The 18,786-nt window shown below is 61.5% G+C and overlaps 2 protein-coding genes and 1 long non-coding RNA gene across 7 annotated transcripts in view; 1 reads left to right on the top strand and 2 right to left on the bottom strand.

Annotated features, from left to right (window-relative positions):
- Positions 1–18,786, top strand: part of PC (pyruvate carboxylase) — a 94,767-nt gene that overhangs the window by 73,067 nt on the left and 2,914 nt on the right. For all 3 annotated transcript variants that reach the window (XM_037053338.1, XM_037053339.1, XM_037053340.1), the window contains exons 8-14: positions 1,583–1,701; positions 6,089–6,251; positions 7,758–7,940; positions 16,853–16,997; positions 17,332–17,421; positions 17,506–17,727; positions 18,130–18,286. In XM_037053338.1, coding sequence (XP_036909233.1) covers positions 1,583–1,701; positions 6,089–6,251; positions 7,758–7,940; positions 16,853–16,997; positions 17,332–17,421; positions 17,506–17,727; positions 18,130–18,286 — 1,079 coding nt within the window. The remainder of the gene's footprint in view (positions 1–1,582; positions 1,702–6,088; positions 6,252–7,757; positions 7,941–16,852; positions 16,998–17,331; positions 17,422–17,505; positions 17,728–18,129; positions 18,287–18,786) is intronic.
- On the bottom strand, positions 16–18,737 carry LOC118991800 (uncharacterized). Its single transcript, XR_005067472.1, has 3 exons — positions 18,523–18,737; positions 14,951–14,952; positions 16–27 (listed from the first exon to the last, which is right to left on the bottom strand). It is a non-coding gene; the product is annotated as an uncharacterized LOC118991800 (long non-coding RNA).
- Positions 9,813–15,238, bottom strand: LRFN4 (leucine rich repeat and fibronectin type III domain containing 4). Of its 3 annotated transcripts, none has more exons than XM_037053342.1 (3): positions 13,503–15,238; positions 11,703–13,149; positions 9,813–11,162 (listed from the first exon to the last, which is right to left on the bottom strand). In XM_037053342.1, the coding sequence occupies exons 1-3, from the start codon at positions 13,525–13,527 to the stop codon at positions 10,601–10,603; spliced, it is 2,034 nt and encodes a 677-aa protein (XP_036909237.1). In that variant the 5' UTR covers positions 13,528–15,238; the 3' UTR covers positions 9,813–10,600. The 3 variants fall into 3 exon arrangements, with proteins under 3 accessions (XP_036909237.1, XP_036909238.1, XP_036909236.1); XM_037053343.1 differs by having other exon boundaries at positions 11,703–13,061; XM_037053341.1 differs by having other exon boundaries at positions 11,703–15,238.

Genomic DNA, 18,786 nt, shown 5'->3' with positions numbered 1-18,786 from the left:
AGCCTGTTCGTGAAGGCTGGGGTGGGCCTCACGGCCAGGGGTCACTGAGGTTCGGATGTGGGCAGTCTGCTGGGGAGCAGGGAGGCCCAGAGTGACCAACTCTGGGAAGAGGAGGGACTGTGTTGGAGGACAGAGGGCTGATGAGGGGACCCTGGGACAGCAGAGGCGCCAGGCCCAGGGGCCCAGCCTGGGTTCCAGAAAGGCTTAGAAGATGGAAGGGACAAGGACCGGCCACGCCCTCAGGACCCTGTGCACAGACTCAGCTGCATGGCACCAGCTGAGCCCTGGGACAAAAGTAGTGGGTTCAATGGATCCTACCAGGATTAAGAAACGTCATTGAGGCATTTCTTCCTCATTAATTTTTAACGGGCTCCTACACCACATCTATTGCCATCCTTTACCCCTAAGACCTGCCTTCAGGTCTCAAACTGAGACCCAGTTTTGCTCTGCTGGGGCGTGGAGACAGGCAGAGGCTCCCCAGCAGTGGGCCTGCCCCACTCCCGGCTTGGGAGAGCACCTGCCGTGGCCAGACCGCCAGCAGCGGCCCTGCCCTCCGTCCATCTGGGCCCTCCGTCCGTCTGGGCCCTCCTGACCCCGCCCCTCTCCGAGTCCAGGCGTCCTGCCCCAACACCTGCTTCCCTTCCCGAGGCCCCAGTGAGAGCGTCTGCAGATCTGCCTCTCCAGACCCAGGCAGCCCAGAGAGAGGACGGCAGGGGTTCTGTCACCATCCCCAAACTGGAAGCCAGGGTTGGCACTCTGCAGTAGGCTTCTGCCACAGTTAATGTGAGGCATTGATTTAAGAGTGGAGATTTTGTTTTTTCTTATAAGGAGTGTTTCTACCTTGATTTTGGTCTTGTTTATTGGCTTATTATTATTATTACTATTATCATTATTTGTTGTCTCATCCCAGAGCAGACTTACGGGAGCCATCTGAGTCTAGTTTGTGGTTTGGGGAGACCACGGTGGGACTGGGCCAGGGCTGCATCTTGAGTTAGAATCCTCACTGGTTGATTTCTCTGAAGTGGCCCCTCTGTCGGGAGTGATCTGAGGTGATGACCGAGCAGAGCAGAGGCGGGGACCTTCTGAAGGTCTCTAAGAACAGGAAGGGTCTAGGAGAGGCTGGGGTTGCATGGGAGTGAGGGGCAGGGAGGTTGCAGGAGACGGGGCATGCGTCTGCGGGGGGAGGGCACTGAGTCGGGGGGGGGGGACACTGAGTCGGGGGGAGGGCATGCGTCTGCGGGGGAGGACACTGAGTGGGGGGGGGACACTGAGTCGGGGGGAGGGCATGCGTCTGCGGGGAAGGGCACTGAGTCGGGGGCAGCAGGAGCTGCTGCTGATGCCTTGCCCAGACGAGCTGGGTGCAGCCGTCTGAGGCTGCTGGTGGCGTTCTGGGGGGACATCTGGGCCCGGGCCCAGCCGTGGGTTCTGGGTGCTTCCCGCCCCGGGGGCAGGGCTGCTGGGCCGCCTGCCGTAGGGCAGGGCAGAGTGGGCTGCAGTCCGTTTTTATGGAACCAGCTGGCGGGCGAGGCTGTGTCTGCCGGGCCCGTCACTGCGCCTGCTGACTTACGCGGCCGTCCCGCAGGTGGGCTACGAGAACGCGGGCACCGTGGAGTTCCTGGTGGACAAGCACGGCAAGCACTACTTCATCGAGGTCAACTCCCGCCTGCAGGTGGAGCACACCGTCACGGAGGAGATCACCGAGTGAGCGGGGTGGGCGGCCGGGGAAGGGCAGCCCTTGGCTTCTGTGTAAAATCCACCCCTGTGGCTGCTGGGGAGTGGGCAGCCGGGGCTCAGCTCACTCTCCTTCGGAAGCAGGCAGTTAGGAGTCTAGTTGCTTTTGACAGAAATGACTATAAAAGCAGGCCACAGTTAGCTGTAGCAAATTAAAACAGCTTAGAGCCCCACACTCAGAATCCAGCGCTGAGGGGGCTCCTGGCCTTGCAGTGGGCTTCGAGACACAGGCCCCCCCCCCCAGGAGGGCGCTGATCATCTCAGCCTTTCCGACCAGGAAGCGGAGGCTCAGGAAGGTCGAGAGAGTAGCCCCAGGTCACACAGCTGGGACAGGAACCCGGGCCTAAGTCTGCTCTAAAGGTTTGGCCTCTTTCCATCTTTATTTACTTTACTGTGTAAATAGTTTGACACAGTTGTGTTGCTTTGTGTAGAATGTTTCATCTACTTTTTATTTTTTTAAGTAATTTTTTAATTTTTTTTAAAGATTTTATTTATTTATCTTAGAGGGGAACGGAAGGAGAGAGAGAGAAATATCAATGTATGGTTGCCTCTCATGCGTCCCCTGCCAGGAACCGGGAACTGGCCTGCAACCCAGGCATGTGCCCTGACTGGGAATCGAACCACGATTGTGTGGTTCGCAGGCCTGCGCTCAATCCACTGAGCTACACCAGCCAGGGCTCATCTACTTTTTAAATTCAGTGCTTGCTGAAGGCTTCTCCAGGCCACCGGACTTTTCTGAACACTTGTCAGGGCCGCATGCTCTTCTGTCATCTGAGTGGGTCGGAGGTCACCGGCGGCGTCCTCTGTTGGTGGGCAGTGAGGCGGTTCCCAGTTGCTGCGGTCAGTCAGGGTGCCCAGTGAGCACCTTCGTGCCTCCGTGTCCGCCTGCCTCTCCGAAGGGCTCTGAGGACGGACTCTGGCGTGGGGTTGCTGGAGCGGACACGCTGGGGGGGCGGGTAGGCAACCCCTCACCTAATTAGGGCTCCCAACTGCTTGTCCCAATTTGTGTTCCCGCAAGGATCAAGTACGGACGTTTTTAAAACCTGCCCATTTTATAAACAATTAAATGGTCTTTCATTGTTTCAAGATGCATATTTTGAGCCATTTCTGTGTTAAGTGTTAAGCCCTGACTTGGAGCCAGGCCATCTCACCATGGAACTCTCCTGACCGTTCCTTCCCCCCACCCCCCACCCTGAGACTGAGGACGCCCAGCAGGCGCGCAGAGGCCCCCAGACTCCTTGCTCTTGAGACAAAGGCTGAATGGAGACCGATGCTCCAGCCTCATACTCAGCCCCACACGACCCCCTAACTGTGCCACTGTAGAACTGTCCACCCGGAGCCTGCCACGTGCCTTCTGCGAGGAGGAGGAAAGTCTCAGTTTGCTCGAGGGTGGGGGTCAGAGGGCACAGGCTGGAGCGCCACCCCGGCCCTCTGCAGAGAGCCTGGGTGAGCTGCCATCTGTGTGACCCTCGGGCTCCCCTCTGATGAGAGTGGCAGTGAATCTTGGCACCATGGTGGAGCTAAAACCCGAGGCAGCCACAGTTCGCAGGGTGCAGATGTGGAGACGCCTGGCGACCGTCACCGTTGCTCCAAAGTGATTTAGCAGGAAACACAACGTGCAGTGCACTCTGCCAGGGCAGCTCCCAGGCCGGCCTCACCACAAGCCTCAGTGACAAATTTAAAGCGCTGTGGTTATTTTTCTTTTCTTTAAATATATTTTATTGATTATGCTATTACAGTTGTCCCAGTTTTTGTCCCCTTTGCCCCCTCCCCCTTGTACACCCCCTCCTTCCAGCAATCCACCCCCCACACTTAGTTCACGTCCATGGGTTGTGCATATAAGTTCTTTGGCTTCTCCATTCCCTGTGCTCTTCGGAACCTCCCCCTGTCTACTTTGTACCTACCAATTATGCCTCTTAGTCCCTGCCCCTTCCCCCCATTCTCCCCTCCTCCCTGCTGAGAATGCTCCGCGTCATCTCCACACCTGTGGTTCTGCTCCTGTTCTGGTTGTTTGCTTAGTTTGTTTTTGTTTTGTTTTTTTTAGATTCAACAGTTGATGGTTGTGAATTTATTGCCATTTTAATGTTCATATTTTTTATCTTCTTTAAATAAGTCCTTTTAACATTTCATGTAATAATGGCTTAGTGATGATGAACTCCTTTAGCTTTACCTTGCCTGGGAGGCACTTTATCTGCCCTTCCATTCTAAATGAGAGCTTTGCTGGATAGAGTCACCTTGGATGTAGGTCCCTGATTTTCATGACTTTGAATACTTCTTGCCAGTTCCTTCTTGCCTGCAAGAAGGGACTGCAAAGTTTCTTTTGAGAAAGAAAGGTTTGCAAGGTTTCTTTTGAGAAATCACTGACAGTCTTATGGGAACTCCTTTGTAGGTAACTCTCTGCTTTCCTCTTGCTGCCTTTAAGATTCTCTCTTTATCTTTAACCTTTGGCATTTTAATTATGATGTACCTTGGTGTGGCCCTCTTTGGGTCCATCTTGTTTGGGACTCTCTGTGCTTCCTGGACTTGTATGTCTATTTCCTTCACCAAATTAGGGAAGTTTTCTTCCACTATTTTTCAAATAAGTTTTCCATTTCTTGCTCTTCCTCTTCCACTGGCATTCCTATGATTCAGGTGTTGGTACATTGGGAGATATCCCAGAGACACTTCATATTATCCTTGCTTTTTTTAATTATTTTTTTCTTCTTGCTATTTTGGTTGAATGCTTATTTTTTTCCTATGTTCCAAATTGTTGATTTGAATCCTGGCTTCATCCCCTCCATTGTTGCTTCCCTGTAGATTTTTCTTTATTTCCCTTCATATAACTTTCATTTCTTCCTGGGTCTTTTTTGTTTTGCTGCTGTACTCAGTTCTGTGAGCATCCCAATCCACAGTGTTTTGAGCTCTGCATCTGATAGGTTGGTCATCTCCATTTCAGGTAGTTCTTTTTCTGGGGTTTTGTTCTGTTCCATATTTCTTCGTCTCCTCAATTTGGCAGCCTCCCTGTGTTTGTTTCTGTGCATTAGGCAGGGCTGCTCTGATTCCCTCAGTAGCGTGGCCTAGTGTAGAAAAGGCACCTGTAAATTATGTGCGGCGGAGCCTTAAGTAATCACCGGGGTGGGGCAGCCTTCCTCGCCACTTCACAGCTCTTTTGGGGGAAGGGCTGGGAGTGAGGACTGTGCCACTGCCGGGCTCCTGGAGGTTGGCCTGGCCCTGGTCCTGTGTGACTGGTGCCCTTCCAGCTGTTGCCCTGAATCCCACAGAGGGGGGTCTGCACACGTTTTAAGTCCCTTTGGGCCCTTTAAGTGGAGTCTCCTGAATATCTGGCCATTTGTTCTGCTGCCTCCAGCCCCACTGGTTTTTACAGCCAGAAGTTATGGGGCTTTACTTTCATGGCTCTGGAACCCTGGGGCTCCCAAGGCGTCCCTCCTGATTCTTATCCACCACACGTGAATGTGGGGCCATCTGTTCTGCTGCAGGGTCTCTGCGCCTTTCCACCCGTCTCCACGTCTCGCCCGTCCTACCCGCCTGAATGACTGTGGCTTCTTTAAATCCTTGGTTGCTGGACTTTCAAACAGCTCGATTTTTTGATGGTTCTGGCGTTGTTTGTTTTTAGGTCTAGTTGTGATGTTTACTGTGGTTGTGCAAGGAGGCAAATCGTGTTTACCTATGCCTCCTTCCTGGCCGGAAGTCCCACACGCGGGTTTTTCAACAGCTGTCCCACTTGAACATAGCAGCGTGGCTGTCAGTGAGGCCGAGCTTTCACACCTGCTGGCTTAGAGAGCTCCCTGCTCTCACATCTCCTGGGGGACCTTGGGCCCAAGCTCAGCTGCAACAAGGGCCTGGCGACAGCGTCCTGACCTCAGCGCCCACCTGTGTGGGCCCGCCCACAGCTGTGGCCTCCACTGCAAGGAGCCTGGCCTTCACAACCCCATTCTCTCACCACACCACCTGCCCCTTCCTGCCCCAACACACAGAGAGCAGCACAAAGGACTCTAAGGACAGGGTGTCTGAGGCTGCGAGCCCAGGCTTCGCCGAGGGAGAGTTTGGGGCAGCCGGAGCGCCGAGAGACCCCAGGGAGGAAGAGGGCAGAGCACGGGAAGGGGTGGTTTGGGAGGGGTGTAAGAATGGGTGGATGCAAGGAGTGGGGCTGCCCCTCCAGCCACCATGTTCTCCTTATTCAGACTGCGCAGAGTTCCGGGGGTCAGGCCGGGCGAGGGCCACTCTGCGGGTCAGGAGGAGCCGACTGCTCCGGCTGGTGAAGAGTCTGCAGGGCCGAGCCGAGTCTGTGTGTGGGCTGCCGCTTTGTCCACCCTCCGCCTCGTGCTCCTCTCCTGATCCCGTGTCCCCCGCCCTGCAGTGTGGACCTGGTCCATGCCCAGATCCACGTGGCCGAGGGCCGGAGCCTGCCTGACCTGGGCCTGCGGCAGGAGAACATCCGCATCAACGGCTGCGCCATCCAGTGCCGGGTCACCACCGAGGACCCCGCGCGCAGCTTCCAGCCGGACACCGGCCGCATCGAGGTGGGGCCCACTCTCTGACCTCTCAGGCCTCTCAGACTGGGCAGCTGCAGTCTCCACCTGGTCGGGATCCTTGGGCCCCACTGCTTTTGAGGGGCACGAAGTGAGGGAGGGCCCTTCTGGTCTGAAGCTGGCTTCTAGTAGGTGGGAGCCAGGCCCTGCCCTAGAGGAAGGGAGGAGCACCCTGGGGAGAGGCTGCCATGTGTACCGGCTAGTAAGCCGGTGATTGGGCGGGGGGCGGGGCGCAGTAGGGGAGAATAGGGCAGAGCAGCCAGTGGAGCCAAAGGCAGGATCCCCGGAAATGAGGCCCAGGCCCTGGACTCTGTTCCCACAAGAGCCCAGAGACAGAACGGTGCTGCCAGCCTCGCCCCTGCCTTCAGTCTGCGGGCGGGTGGCCTGCGAGGCAGCCCCCAGCGCTGCAGCAAAGCACTGGGGCCCTGATGCCCCAGCAGAGGAGCTGTGCTGGGCAAGGATAGCGGTGGGAGGCGGGGGTGGGAGGAAGCTGAGGGGCCGAGGTGGGCCTGGGCAGGCTCCCTGTGCACCTGGACCCGCACCTTCTCCTTTCTCTCACCCCTCCCCTGCTCACCCTCTTCCCTGCCTAGAGCAGGGCCCTCTGGCCGGCTCTGGGTCTGCTCCCCACCCTGTCCCTGCCAGCGAAGAACACCTCTGGGTCTTGGCGTCAGCGGTACTGTCACCAGCTCTGCTGCTTTACCGGCTCCCCATCCGGCCTGCACTTCCCAGGATGCAGGGCAGGACCTCAGATTCTGCTCCAGGTCCACAGAGGAGGGCTCGGGCCAGTTTGGGACAGATACCGGCCTCTGAAAAACCAGCCATGGGGGAGGGGCTCTCTGGGTTCGCAAAGTGCACGGAGCTGGTAGACCCAAGGCAGAGCCGGTGGCAGCTCCCGCCCTGCAGCAGTGCGGTCTCTGGTGGGGGCAGCCCAGCCCTGGACACCGCCCTCCCCCAGCTCCCCTTCCTGGGCCGGCTCCTCCAAGCCTGGTTTACCACAGAATATTTTTAGCTGGCAGTTGCTGCTCACAGCTGAGTGTTCACCCTTAAATATTTTATTAAGTTCCTTTGTATTAAACACGGGCCTCTGCCCCTGAGAAGCGGAAGCTCGGTACAGTGGGTGTCCCGAGCCCCTGGGCTGTCCCTCCCACTCCTGGTCCTTACAGCTGCACTCCACAGGGTTCGCCCCTGCCCCGTCACGGACCTCCGGTGTGTCTTAGTTACCCCCAGACACCCCAGACCTCGGTCCCCCACCCCATGGTCCCCTCTCCATTAGACTGTGTGTTCGGTGCCCCGGTCTTTCCCCCGAGGTCCACCCCTCTGACCCACCATTCTCTCTCCTGCTTCCCTCTGGGCACTGGCAGAAACAAGTACAAGTTCACACGCTGGAGCTGGGATCTGCCCCGGGCTGCCCTTGTGCCCTTGTCCGGCCTGGGCCGGGGCTGCACCTTCACTCCGGCTTCCGAGCAGGTCCCTGAGCTTGCCCGCCTCTCCCGGCAGGTGTTCCGGAGCGGAGAGGGCATGGGCATCCGCCTGGACAATGCTTCCGCCTTCCAGGGAGCTGTCATCTCCCCCCACTACGACTCTCTGCTGGTCAAAGTCATCGCACACGGCAAAGACCACCCCACGGCCGCCTCCAAGATGAGCAGAGCCCTGGCCGAGTTCCGAGTCCGAGGCGTGAAGGTGAGAGGCTGCAGGCCCTGCCTGCCTCCAGGCCCTTCACATCCCTGCCTCCCCCCTGCCCTTCACTGTGCTCGGACTCCCCGGCTTCGCACAGTCACTGCTGCGGCCCAGCCCTGGCCTGGGCGCAGGCCGTCAGCCGAGTCAGGTCTTGTTCTGTGGGTCCCGCGCTTCTCGCGCCCTTCCTGGGTGAGAGCACCCAGGGAGCGTGTTAATCCACGTGTTGCCAGGCTTCCTCTCCAACCTCTGGTCCCACAGGTTTGGGTGGGGGCCACAGAGCCTGTGTTCTGAGGCATGTTTGGTGCTGCAGGGAGGGAGGCTGCAGCTGGAGGCCCGGGCGTGGGGCAGGAGGCGGCCAGGGACCCGCCTTAGAGGGCTGGCAGTCCAGGGACCAGGCGAGGACCCAACATGCGCCCTTGGTCTCTTGGTCGGGCTCCGTTACCCGAGTCTGTAGCTAGAGATGAAACCGCAGCCACATACTGTCTTGTCCTTGAGGTCAGTGCTGCCCACACACCCTGGGCCTCCCCTGGCAGACGCTGCCAGGCAGCCCCACTTGTCACCCTCCTCTGAGCATTCCCAAAGGACAGTCTCCCATAACAGAGGCACATGAGGTGTGCAGGGAAGCTGGCTGGGGCCTCTCCACTCTGCTGACTCCTCTCCTGTTGACAAGGTCTCGGGTGTGCCCTGCAGGTGCCCCAGTGGACGCAGGAGCATGTGGGAGGGAAGGAGGGAGTGAGCCTGTGCCCGCGCCATGTCCCCGCAGGTGGTCAGCCTGGCTCACTGGGAACAGAGGACCCTGGAGTGCTGGGGGCGGGGCTCTGCCCTCTTCTGTTCTGTGAGGGTCCTCGGGGCTCCTGGTCAGGGGGCCGTTTCATGGTGGCATGTGCTCAACCCCCTTTCTTGCTGAGGAAGCTCAGGTGTTCCTGGCAGGGTGTCCCGGGGCTGGGGGTCAGTGCACATCGTGACCCCAGTGGGGGACACAGCTACCCCACCAGTCACCTGCCCCCAACTATTGCTATGTCCTCCTTGTTGGTGACTCTGGCTGGCCCTGTGGTCTTGCCCTTGAGCTATAGGACCACCTGTCCGTAGGCCTGGAGGGCTCACGAGCCCTGGAGGCGGAGCAGGAAGACGAGCGCCGGGGCCAGCAGGTGGAGGCCAGGTCCTCTTTAGATGTGGAGCCGGAGGAGGCCGCTGGCTCCTGCCACACCTGGAGCCTCCGCCAGCCCTGCATTTGCCACCTGGCAGCCCCTGGCCCCCCTCCTCCGCCCTCCCTTTGCTCCCCTCCCACAGCCCCGCGCTGCCCCTGCCCTCTGTCCAGGCCCTCATGGGGCTCACGCTCCCCCCTCTCCTCTCCACTGAGAACCTCGTTTTGTTTACTTAAACCAGGGTCACTCTGGGGCTACACCCAGGTATGTGTTCTGGGCTGGGTGGGTAGGCCCACGTGAGTGTCATCACTGTGCACACCCACAAGTGTGTGAGCTTGGCCTGCACACGTACGTGAGCACACCTTACTGGGCCAGGTCTCACCGTGCTGCTTGTCCGAACCACACCGGCCTGCACAGAAACAGACACCCAGCCCTCGGCACAGACACTGAGCTGCCACGGCCCCGCCCCACTGTGGGCCCTGGGGTGCTAGCGCCACCCTTCACGGTGGAGGCTGGGCCCCTGCCTGCCTGAGTGTGTGGTGCCCAGGAGCAGCGATGGTTCGGGGCCAGCGGGGCAGGCAGCAGAACAGGAGCTGCCATGGGCTGTGGCTCCCGGGTGGGGGAGGCTAAGCAGAGTGGCCTGGCAGCTTGGGGGTCCCTCTGCCGTTTGCCCTCCTGTGTCCAGTGAGGGAGGTTTGACTTATTCTTCAAGGATGAGCTTGAGCAGAGCCTGGGGTCTGGGCAGACTCCAAGCCGGTCCCAGTCCCTTTGGGAGGACGTGTCACAGATCCAGGAGGTGCCCTGGGAGGTGGTGAACGAGGTGGGTGCAAACAAGGCTGTGGGGACTTCCGGAGTTGTGTTCAGGTGTTGCCCGGCCAGGCCCTTGCCCTGAAGGGCTCTGACACTCTCACCTGCTCCTGTGGCTGTCTGTGCGCTATGAGGTCCACTGAGGTAGCCACATCCTGTCCGCGGCCTGCCAGGAGGGGTGCTGTCTGCTGTTACCCATGCAGGCACAGCAGAGGGCTCAGGTGTCCAGGCCGGGCGCCAGGCCCTGGCTCGCCCGGGTTAGAAGCCACCAGACCAGAGCCCTCAGCCGGCAGGTGGATGAGGAGGCCAAGAGCACCAGGTCTGCTTGGGCCGCTTCTGCGGGCTGGCAGCTTCCACCTTGACCTGTCCTGTGTGCCTCCCCTGGCCCACTTGTCCCCCTTCTTCCAGCAGGATGACACCAGAGACTAGCACTGAGGTGTCCCCAACAATTTTATTATAAAGAAAAACAAGACTCCCACTTAGTGACTGCAGCCTCTGCCTTGGTGGCTGTGAGCACCTGTCAGAGGGACCTGTCCCCTTAGGCCCGTCTCTGGGCAAGAACCAGGGAGAAGGCCCTCTGTCCCGCCAAGCACAGGGGCCTGAGGTACTGAGGGTAAAAGTGGGAGGGGCTCCCAGGCAGTGCTGACCCACCCAGGCGAAGTGGCGGCCCGCCCCACGCCCTTCCCCGGGGGCTGTCTCACTTCCTTCCCATCACACCACACTCTCTGCCAGCCGCTCAGCACTGCCCCCCACCCCCTGGCACCCTGCCCCGAGCAGCCCCCCATGCACAGAGTGGCTCCGTCGGGCCCAGGCCCCCCCTAGGCGCCTGGCGTAACCGTAGCACCCTCCAGTGTCTCCTAGGTCCAGTGAGCAGCTGCGCTGCGGGCGGGGTGGGGGACTCCGTGGTGGGTGGGTCTTGGGTGTGGGGCTGGGGCCTCCATTGGTCTGGGACTGGACATGACTGAGCTTGAGGGGGAGGCGGCCATTCCCAGCCCCCCGGCCCCGAACCAGCAAGGCCACAGTGAAGACCAGTAAGGCAGCCACCAGCACCCCGCCCACAGCCACGGTCAGAGTACCCCCCAGCATGTGGGCCTGTGGGGCATGGCACAGGGGCATGGCCGGCAGCGTGGAGAAGTGGGCACAGCCCAGCAGCTTGGTGGCCGTGAGGTCGGAAGGCCCAGCGGCAGGTGACAGGGCCAGCAGGCAGAGGTCGTAGTCGGCACCAGGGACCAGGTGCTTCAGCAGGAAGTGGTGGCTGGAGGCTGGGACAATCCTGCAGGCAAGGGTCGGTGGTCAGGGCCTGGGTAGCGAGGTCCAGCCCCAGCCCCACCGCCCTCACCTGTGTTCCCAGGTCCCAGCTCTGAACACCCTCTTCCCCCAGGACCACAGAGACCTGTGTGTTCACTCAAGAAGGCAGAGAAACCAAGACAGGCCTGTGCATGTGGCACTGGAGACAGTGCAGGGGTGGCCAGAAGTGTACCCTGGCACACAGCCCAGGGCAAGGGAGGGAAGGGGGACTCCCATCACCAGAGGTCAGTAGTGTGTGCGTGCAGCCGGCCACGTGCTAAATCACGCGGCAGTGGGCGGGGGGCAGCTGCCAGTGGCTCAGCCACATGGGAGAGACCTGGGGTGCACCACCCACCTCTTCTTCCTGGTGTCTGACCCGCCCCTCCCCTCCCCCTGTAGCCCACCACCCCCAAGCTGCTCAGAAGCCGAGGAGGGGTGTGTGGAAGCCCCAAGGACAGAGAAGGGGCCAGAAGGGTGGCCCAGCCCTGGAGGGGTGGGGCCGAAGGGCCACAAAGTCCATCCTCACCGGTAGATGAGGGTCTCATCCTCGCTGCTGTTGTACTGGATTTGGAACATCCACACGGGGTCTGCTGGCCGCCCTGGCCCCCAGCTCACCAACCCTGAGGTGGCAGTCACCTCTGTCACCTGCACAGCTGGCTCAGACTCTAGTGTCCCCTCACCCTCGGCAGCAGTGCGGGCTGAGGCAGCAATGTCCGAGGGCCCAGGGCGGCCCCCCTCAGTGCTGCCGTTAGTGCCATGGGGCAAGGCCAGCACCCGCAGCTCCACGTGGGCTGTGGCCTCACCAGCAGGGTTGGTGGCAATGCAGGTGTAGTCCCCTGCGTCCCCAGAGCCTGTCACCCCAATCTCCAGGGTCCCATTGGGGAAGGCCCGGGCTCGGGAGGAGTTGCCGACCAGCCGGTCATCAGGGCCGACCCAGTGCATAGTGGGCGCAGGGTCCCCGAGGGCCCGGCACCGCAGGGTGGCCCGCTGGCCCTCCAGCACCCAGAGGCGCTGCGTGTGGCGAGCAATGAGAGGCGGCTCACAGGAGAACTCGCCCTCGGGCACTGCCCAGAAGTAGCGGCCGGCCAGGCCTGGCGGGGAGGCACAGGTCTCCAGGTCGTCGGGCCGGGCCAGCCGCCGCAGCCACAGCAGCTCACAGTTGCAGTGCAGGGGGTTCCCACTGAAGCTCAGCACCAGGGGGGCAGGTGAAGCCTGGGCGTCGCGCCCCCGGGAGAAGAGTGGGTCGGGTGCCAGTGTGGTCAGGCGGTTGGAGGTGAGGTCCAAGCGGGAGAGCTGGCCGAGTTGGGCGAAGGCGCCCGGAGGCAGTGTGTCGATGAGGTTGTGGTCCAGGTTGAGGGTGTGCAGGGCGGGCATGGCACCGATGCCGGCCCAGGGCACCTGCCGCAGGTTGTTGTAGGACAGGTCCAGGTCCTCCAGGCTGTCCAGGAAGTCGTCGAAGGCCCCCGGTGCGATTCGGCCCAGCTGGTTGCCACTCAGGATGAGGTGCTGCAGGTTGATGGGGCCCCGCAGGCTGCTGGTGCCCAGCTCGGCCAGCCTGTTGCCGTCCAGGTGCAGGGAGCGCAGGCTCTCCAGGTCCCCGAAGGAGCGGGCGCCGATGCGGGTGATGGCGTTGCGGGACAGCGTCAGGTCCACCAGCCCCGTCATGTTGCGGAAGTCTGGTGGCCCCAAAGCTTGGATGAAGTTATCGGCCAGCCGCAGCTCCACCGTGCGCCGGTCCACATTGGGTGGCACGAACAGCAGGCCTCGGTGGGCACAGAGGGTGCTGAGCGACTCGGACAGGTTCTGGCAGACGCAGGGCAGTGGGCAGGCGGCCGCTCCACTGGCCAGCAGCAGCAGCAGGAGCGGAGGGGCCATGGTGAGAGCCCTGTAGGGAGGGGCCAGAGCCCAGGCACAGGTGGGGCTGGTGCAGGTGGCCAGGGCCCGGTTCCAGGCACCAGCTTCCAGAGCATGGCCTGACTGGGGAGTCAGGGTCAGAGGCCCAAGGGACCCCTCAGGGATGGCGGAAGGCTGTGGCCTACAGGGCCAGCACCCTGGAGTAGAGGTCACATCTCCCAAGCAGTTAGGGGGACTCCAGGCTCTGGGGACAAGGTGAGGCTGGAGGCAGGAAGCAGAGGTGGGCATGAGAGCAGGGAGGGTCCCGGAACTTCCTTTCCCTGGCGTCCCTGAAATCGCCAGCACCCCCTCACCCCACCTCCGCGCCATCCCCTCCCCCACCAGGTAAGCCGCTCCTAAACCCCTCCCTGGTGCTCCTTCCTCCCAAGCCAGCCCCCATGGTGTGCCCCACGAAGGGAGGGGGGGTGCTCACCTGGTATCCGTAGTTCAGGGGGCATAGGCCGGCCTCCCTGCGGGCCCGGCCAGCCCCCACTGAATCCAGGCAGCTCTCCCGCGGGGGTGAGGCCTGGGGCTGACCGGCAGCCCACCGCTCGCCCTCCGGCCCATGGCCCGGCCCAGGCTCAATCGGTCCCGACACCTTTTCCCGGCGCGGCTCACGGTGGTGGCGACAGGCAGGCGGGTGCGCGCCCGCGGGCACGCGCGCCGCGGACACGCACGTGGAGGGCAGGCAGGAAGGAGTAAGCGGAGACCCACCCGGGCCGGCTCCCGAGGTCACGGGGACACGCGGCCACTGCAGCTTTCACGGGTGGTTCCAGGTCACGCCCGAGGCCCGGGCCAGCTCGGACCCAGCGCCCAGCCCCCGGGCCCTGCCGCAGCGCACTCAAACTGGCACAGGCGCGCGCGCCCCCGGATACCCTGGCGCCCTGGCATCCTGCACCGCGAGGGTGCCCGCCGCCACTGCGCGAACCGTCACTCTGCAGACAGCCAGACAAAGCGCCAGCTCGCGGGCCCCTTCACCATCTCCCAGAGACGAGAGCCTTTGTCACAAGTCGCTGGGCACCCTCCCCAACACACCCACACAAGCCCACACACCCACGTCCCCGCACCCACAAGTAGGGCCGGGCGCAAACCCGCACTGTTGCTGGGACCCTCGCGTTCACAGACACGCTGAAGGTCATAACCGTTCTGCATCACCAAGTCACGTGGAGAGTCCCCAAAACGCACGGGGCCCTGGAGGGGGGCTGGGGCGACGCCCCCGTCAGGGCTGCTGCGGGGTGGGGCTGCGAGGGCTTGGTCTCCTGGCTGGCGCCGCACCCGTTGCTCGCCCTTCCCTCCCCTTTCCCTCCCCCTTCCCAGGCTCTCTGCCCGCCCAGCCAGCTCGGGAGCCAACCGGTCTCCGCCTCCAGTCCGATTGGTCTGCCCGGCTCGTTCGGTTTCCCAGCAGGCTGGGGAGGCACGCCGTTTGAAGCTGTGCGTCAGTGGTCCCTCCCCTTTCAGCCCTGCCGGGCCATTTCCCGAGGAGCGAGGTCTGGGACCAGCTTGGCTCAGCAGAGAAAAGGCTCTTGGTGGTCTTGGGCGGAGGGGGAGGCAGGTCCTGGCTCCTTGCCTCTGATAGCCGGCCTCGGATGGGAACGCAGAGGGCTCGGGACTAGGTCGTGCATGCTGGTCCTTGGTAGTGGTCCCCCAGTTAGGAAACAGGGAAGTCATCCTACGCCCTGGTATCTCTCAGTCCTCAGGCAACTTGGATCCCCCCTGCCTCCTTCGCTTCCCTCCAGACCCAAATCCAAGGGGCCTGGTGGGTGGGAACTTGGAAACAGGTAGAATCCTAATCCTGCCTAGTACAGCAGGGAACCTTGGGCAAGTCATTTAACCACAGAAACAAGTTCGTCATCTGGGACAAGGGGGGATTAACGCAGGCACATCTGCACCACAGGGGTGAGAGGGGAGGAAATGAAGCTGCCTGGGGGGCTTAGCCCCCTGCAGCGGGAAGGCTGTCGGTCTCTGTTGCCACTCCCTCAGCTGCTTCGTCTGTAAGATGAAGGCCCTGGATTCTGGCCCAGGGTCAGCTCTGCGGCTCAGTGGCATCAGCTAGTTCTTTGTTCCAGTCTCCCCATCAGAAACGTTTTCATTCACTCTAAACATGTTTGCCAGCATCTGTCACCTGCTGCCCCGTGCTGGGAGTTGGGGTAGACCAGGAACCAGATGAGCCTGGCCCCTGCCCAAATGGAGTGTGCAGCACAGTGGGGATGACATGGCCCCCAAAACGAACAACAGGGGCAGGGTCTACAGGAGAGAAATGCAGGGTCCAGCAGGGGAGGCTTCTGAGGCTGCTCCCCACCTCTCTGCAGTTCTAGGTTCCTTAGGTGGTTTCGCTGGGTTGTGTCTACTCAGATGCCACACCTTCGCCAGTTAAAACATCCCCACCTCTTTAGGAGGGGCAGGGACGAGTCTCAGGGGCAGACAGGCCAACTAACCGCACAGGTGTGAGGCAGTGTCCGCTGGGGCCCTCCGCCGCACCTGATGCCAGCGGGGGGCCCACCCTTCCCACCAGGGCTTCCGGGGGCGGGGCAGGTCGAGTCCCTCAGAGCAGCAATGGTCCAGCAGCCCATGCAGGACCTGGAGCCTTTACTGAAGGTGCCAACAGAGATCATGAACGGACTGCACAGGGAGATGCCTCCTCTGAAGTGACAGCCAGGGCTGTAGCCAGTGTAGTGCATACGCTGGAATCCCGGGCCACACAGCCTCACAGTCACAGGGCATCGTGCACAGCACTGTCTTGCAGGCCGCATCGAAGCTTCTGGGTTGGACTTGCCCTGTCCCAGCTTCACACCACTGCCCGGCTGTCTCATGAGAACTGAGGGCCCACGTGCAACAACCCACAAGGACACAGGCACCTTCCTACAGCAACCGGCCCTCTGAGCACTCCCAGGCTTGGGACAAACGCAGCCGGGCAAAGGGGCTGAGGCCAAGGGTGGAGCTTCTGACAGCTGTCCCTTGGAGGCCTGAGGCCTACTAGACAGTGGAGGGAGGGAGATGGGGACAAAGAAGGCCTTGACCTCAAACTTCTAGGAAGAGCGCACCAGGCAGGTGCAAAGATGTGAAAGCCCAAGGGGAGTTTGGCATGGCCAGAGAGAGCCGTGGTAGAATTGCCTGGCTTCACCAGGGACATGGGAGGAGGGCATGGTGAGGGTGACGGGCGTAGGTTTGGTAACTGGGTGGACTGGCACGCCCCCGCCAGCAGGCAGAGGAGGGCAGGGCCAGGAGAGTTGGTTCTGGGCTGATGAGCTCCTGTGAGGAGCCCACAGGAGAGGTGCCCAGGAGGCATGTCCACTCCAGGGTCTTGGTTCTGAAGCTGGAGGCCAAGGCTGAGGCCATCCAGGGAGAGCGTGCTGTAGGAGAGGCCTGATGACAGCCCGAAAACTCCATCCCGCAAGGGCAAAAGGAGCCCCCAATGGCGACCAGGGAGGAGGTGGCAAGGTGTTTCGGGACTTTAGTGAGAATATCACTGTTGTGTGTTGGCGGGGGACCTCCTTCAGGACGCCTGGCTGGGAGGGCAGGAGGGCAGTCGCTCCACGCCGCCACCCTGTGGTGGGTGTGGGGGCGCTGGTTTCCAGATCTCTGGCGGGAGGAAGTGGGCTCGGCCCCTGACAGCTTAGGGGGCCCTGCAGAAGGCGCCAGTGCTGAGGAGATGGGGAAATGCCACTCCAGAGGGAGCCTGGCATCCTGGGGGACTTGGGGAGCTGTGCTGCGTGGGTGGCATCCTCAGCATCTCCGGTCTGTCCATGCCGAATGGTGACACCTTCCTACCCATCTCTGTCCTAGACCAACATCCCCTTCCTGCAGAACGTGCTCAACAACCAGCAGTTCCTGGCAGGCACCGTGGACACCCAGTTCATCGACGAGAACCCGGAGCTGTTCCAGCTGCGGCCCGCACAGAACCGGGCCCAGAAGCTGCTGCACTACCTCGGTCCGGCCTGATACTGCCCTCCTTGCCCACCACCCCTGCACCGCCCCCCCCCCCGGAGGGCCTCCTAGCACCCCTGCCCCCAATCTGGTCCTCCTCCTTTACTTTGCCTGCCCACCCTCCTTGCTCCTGATCTTAAGAGACCCCCCTTTTCTATTCATGTGACCTCAATAGGTCCCCACTGCCTGGACCTAGGAGGGCCTGGCTTTGGAGAGGACAGGGGCCAGCTGGAGCACCAGGATCTCAGAGGAATCCCCCAACCCCACCTACTCGCACTCCTGCCCTCAACTCGGACTCTGCCCAGTCTGCCCTGACCCACTGCCCACTCTCACTGCAGGACACGTCATGGTGAATGGCCCAACCACGCCGATCCCAGTCAAGGCTGACCCCAGCTCCTCGGACCCGATTGTCCCTGTGGTGCCCATAGGTAGGTGAGATCCATTCTGCCAGCTTGTGGGGAGACAGAGGGGCACCGCCTGCAGGGTGGATGTTAATACCTGCTCCACCCCAGGCCCGCCCCCTGCGGGGTTCAGAGACATCCTGCTGCAGGAGGGGCCCAAGGGCTTCGCTCGGGCCGTGCGGAACCACCAGGGGCTGCTGCTGATGGACACGACCTTCCGGGATGCCCACCAGTCGCTGCTGGCCACTCGTGTTAGAACCCACGACCTCAAGAAGATTTCCCCCTTTGTTGCTCACAACTTCAGCAGGCTCTTCAGCATAGAGAATTGGGGAGGTAGGCTGGAATGGGGGACAGTAGCTGGCAGGAACCGGGCACCCCAGTGTGGCCAGGGGAAGCTGCAGGCATGAACATGGGGGGAGCTGCTGGGAACTGCGTGAGGCACAGCTTGCGTTTGTTCAGCACATGGTAACCAGTGCCCACTGTGGCCAGGCCTGCTGCCCGGCATGAGGTCAAAGCTGAGAGCCAGGCAGCTCAGGGCCAGAGGACTGACGTTAATTCTAGCGCAGAGAACTGAGTGGGGGCAGGCAAAAGAAGGGCATGGTGAGCCCACACCACCCTGCGGCCACAGAACAAAAAAGCCTGTGAGGTTTTGTGTGGGAACCTGAGGGACCCTGCAGCGCATGGCGGGGTCCCCAGGACACGGGGGGCTGACCTGGCCTCTTGGTGCCTGTGCAGGAGCCACGTTTGATGTTGCAATGCGCTTCCTGTACGAGTGCCCGTGGCGGCGTCTGCAAGAGCTCCGGGAGCTCATCCCCAACATCCCGTTCCAGATGCTGCTGCGGGGGGCCAATGCCGTGGGCTACACCAACTACCCCGACAACGTGGTCTTCAAGTGAGCCTGGGGGCGGGCGGGCACACACTGGCACAGCCCCACAGGAGCCGGGCTGCCCTGCAGCAGCCTCTGCTCCCACAGGAGGCTCCAAACCATGCCTGCCAGCAGCTGTGCCCAGGACGGGCTGCTATTTGGGAATGTCATGAAACACAGGGTTAGTCAGAGAACTAGATCACGGGACAGTGGAGGTCCTAAGGGGGTGACTGGCCCCAGGCCTGTAGAGCTGGGACTGCAACCTAGGCTCAGGACTCCCTGCTCCATGCTCTCCCCCTCAGCCTGCCATTCCTCTGCAGAGCAGAAAACCCCCAGCTACTCCTGACCCGGGCACAACCAGTATGGGCGGCTCTGCTCTGTGCCAGATGCCTCAGGGGCAGCCCTGTCCAGCCCAAGCTGCCTGGAGGCAGAGGCCTCATCCACAGTGGTACCCACCCCTGCTCTGTGGACACCACAGCCCCAGCCAGGCCTGACCCTCAGACTCTTTCCTTAGGGGCCATAGGTGT

This window comes from Sturnira hondurensis, unplaced genomic scaffold, assembly GCF_014824575.4.
Source record: "Sturnira hondurensis isolate 20B ecotype Veracruz unplaced genomic scaffold, ASM1482457v3 Scaffold0007797, whole genome shotgun sequence".
In the NCBI taxonomy this organism is placed as follows: Eukaryota; Metazoa; Chordata; class Mammalia; order Chiroptera; family Phyllostomidae; genus Sturnira; species Sturnira hondurensis.
The sequence above is the reverse complement of the archived record's forward strand: the minus strand, read 5'-3'. Positions and strand labels throughout refer to the sequence as shown.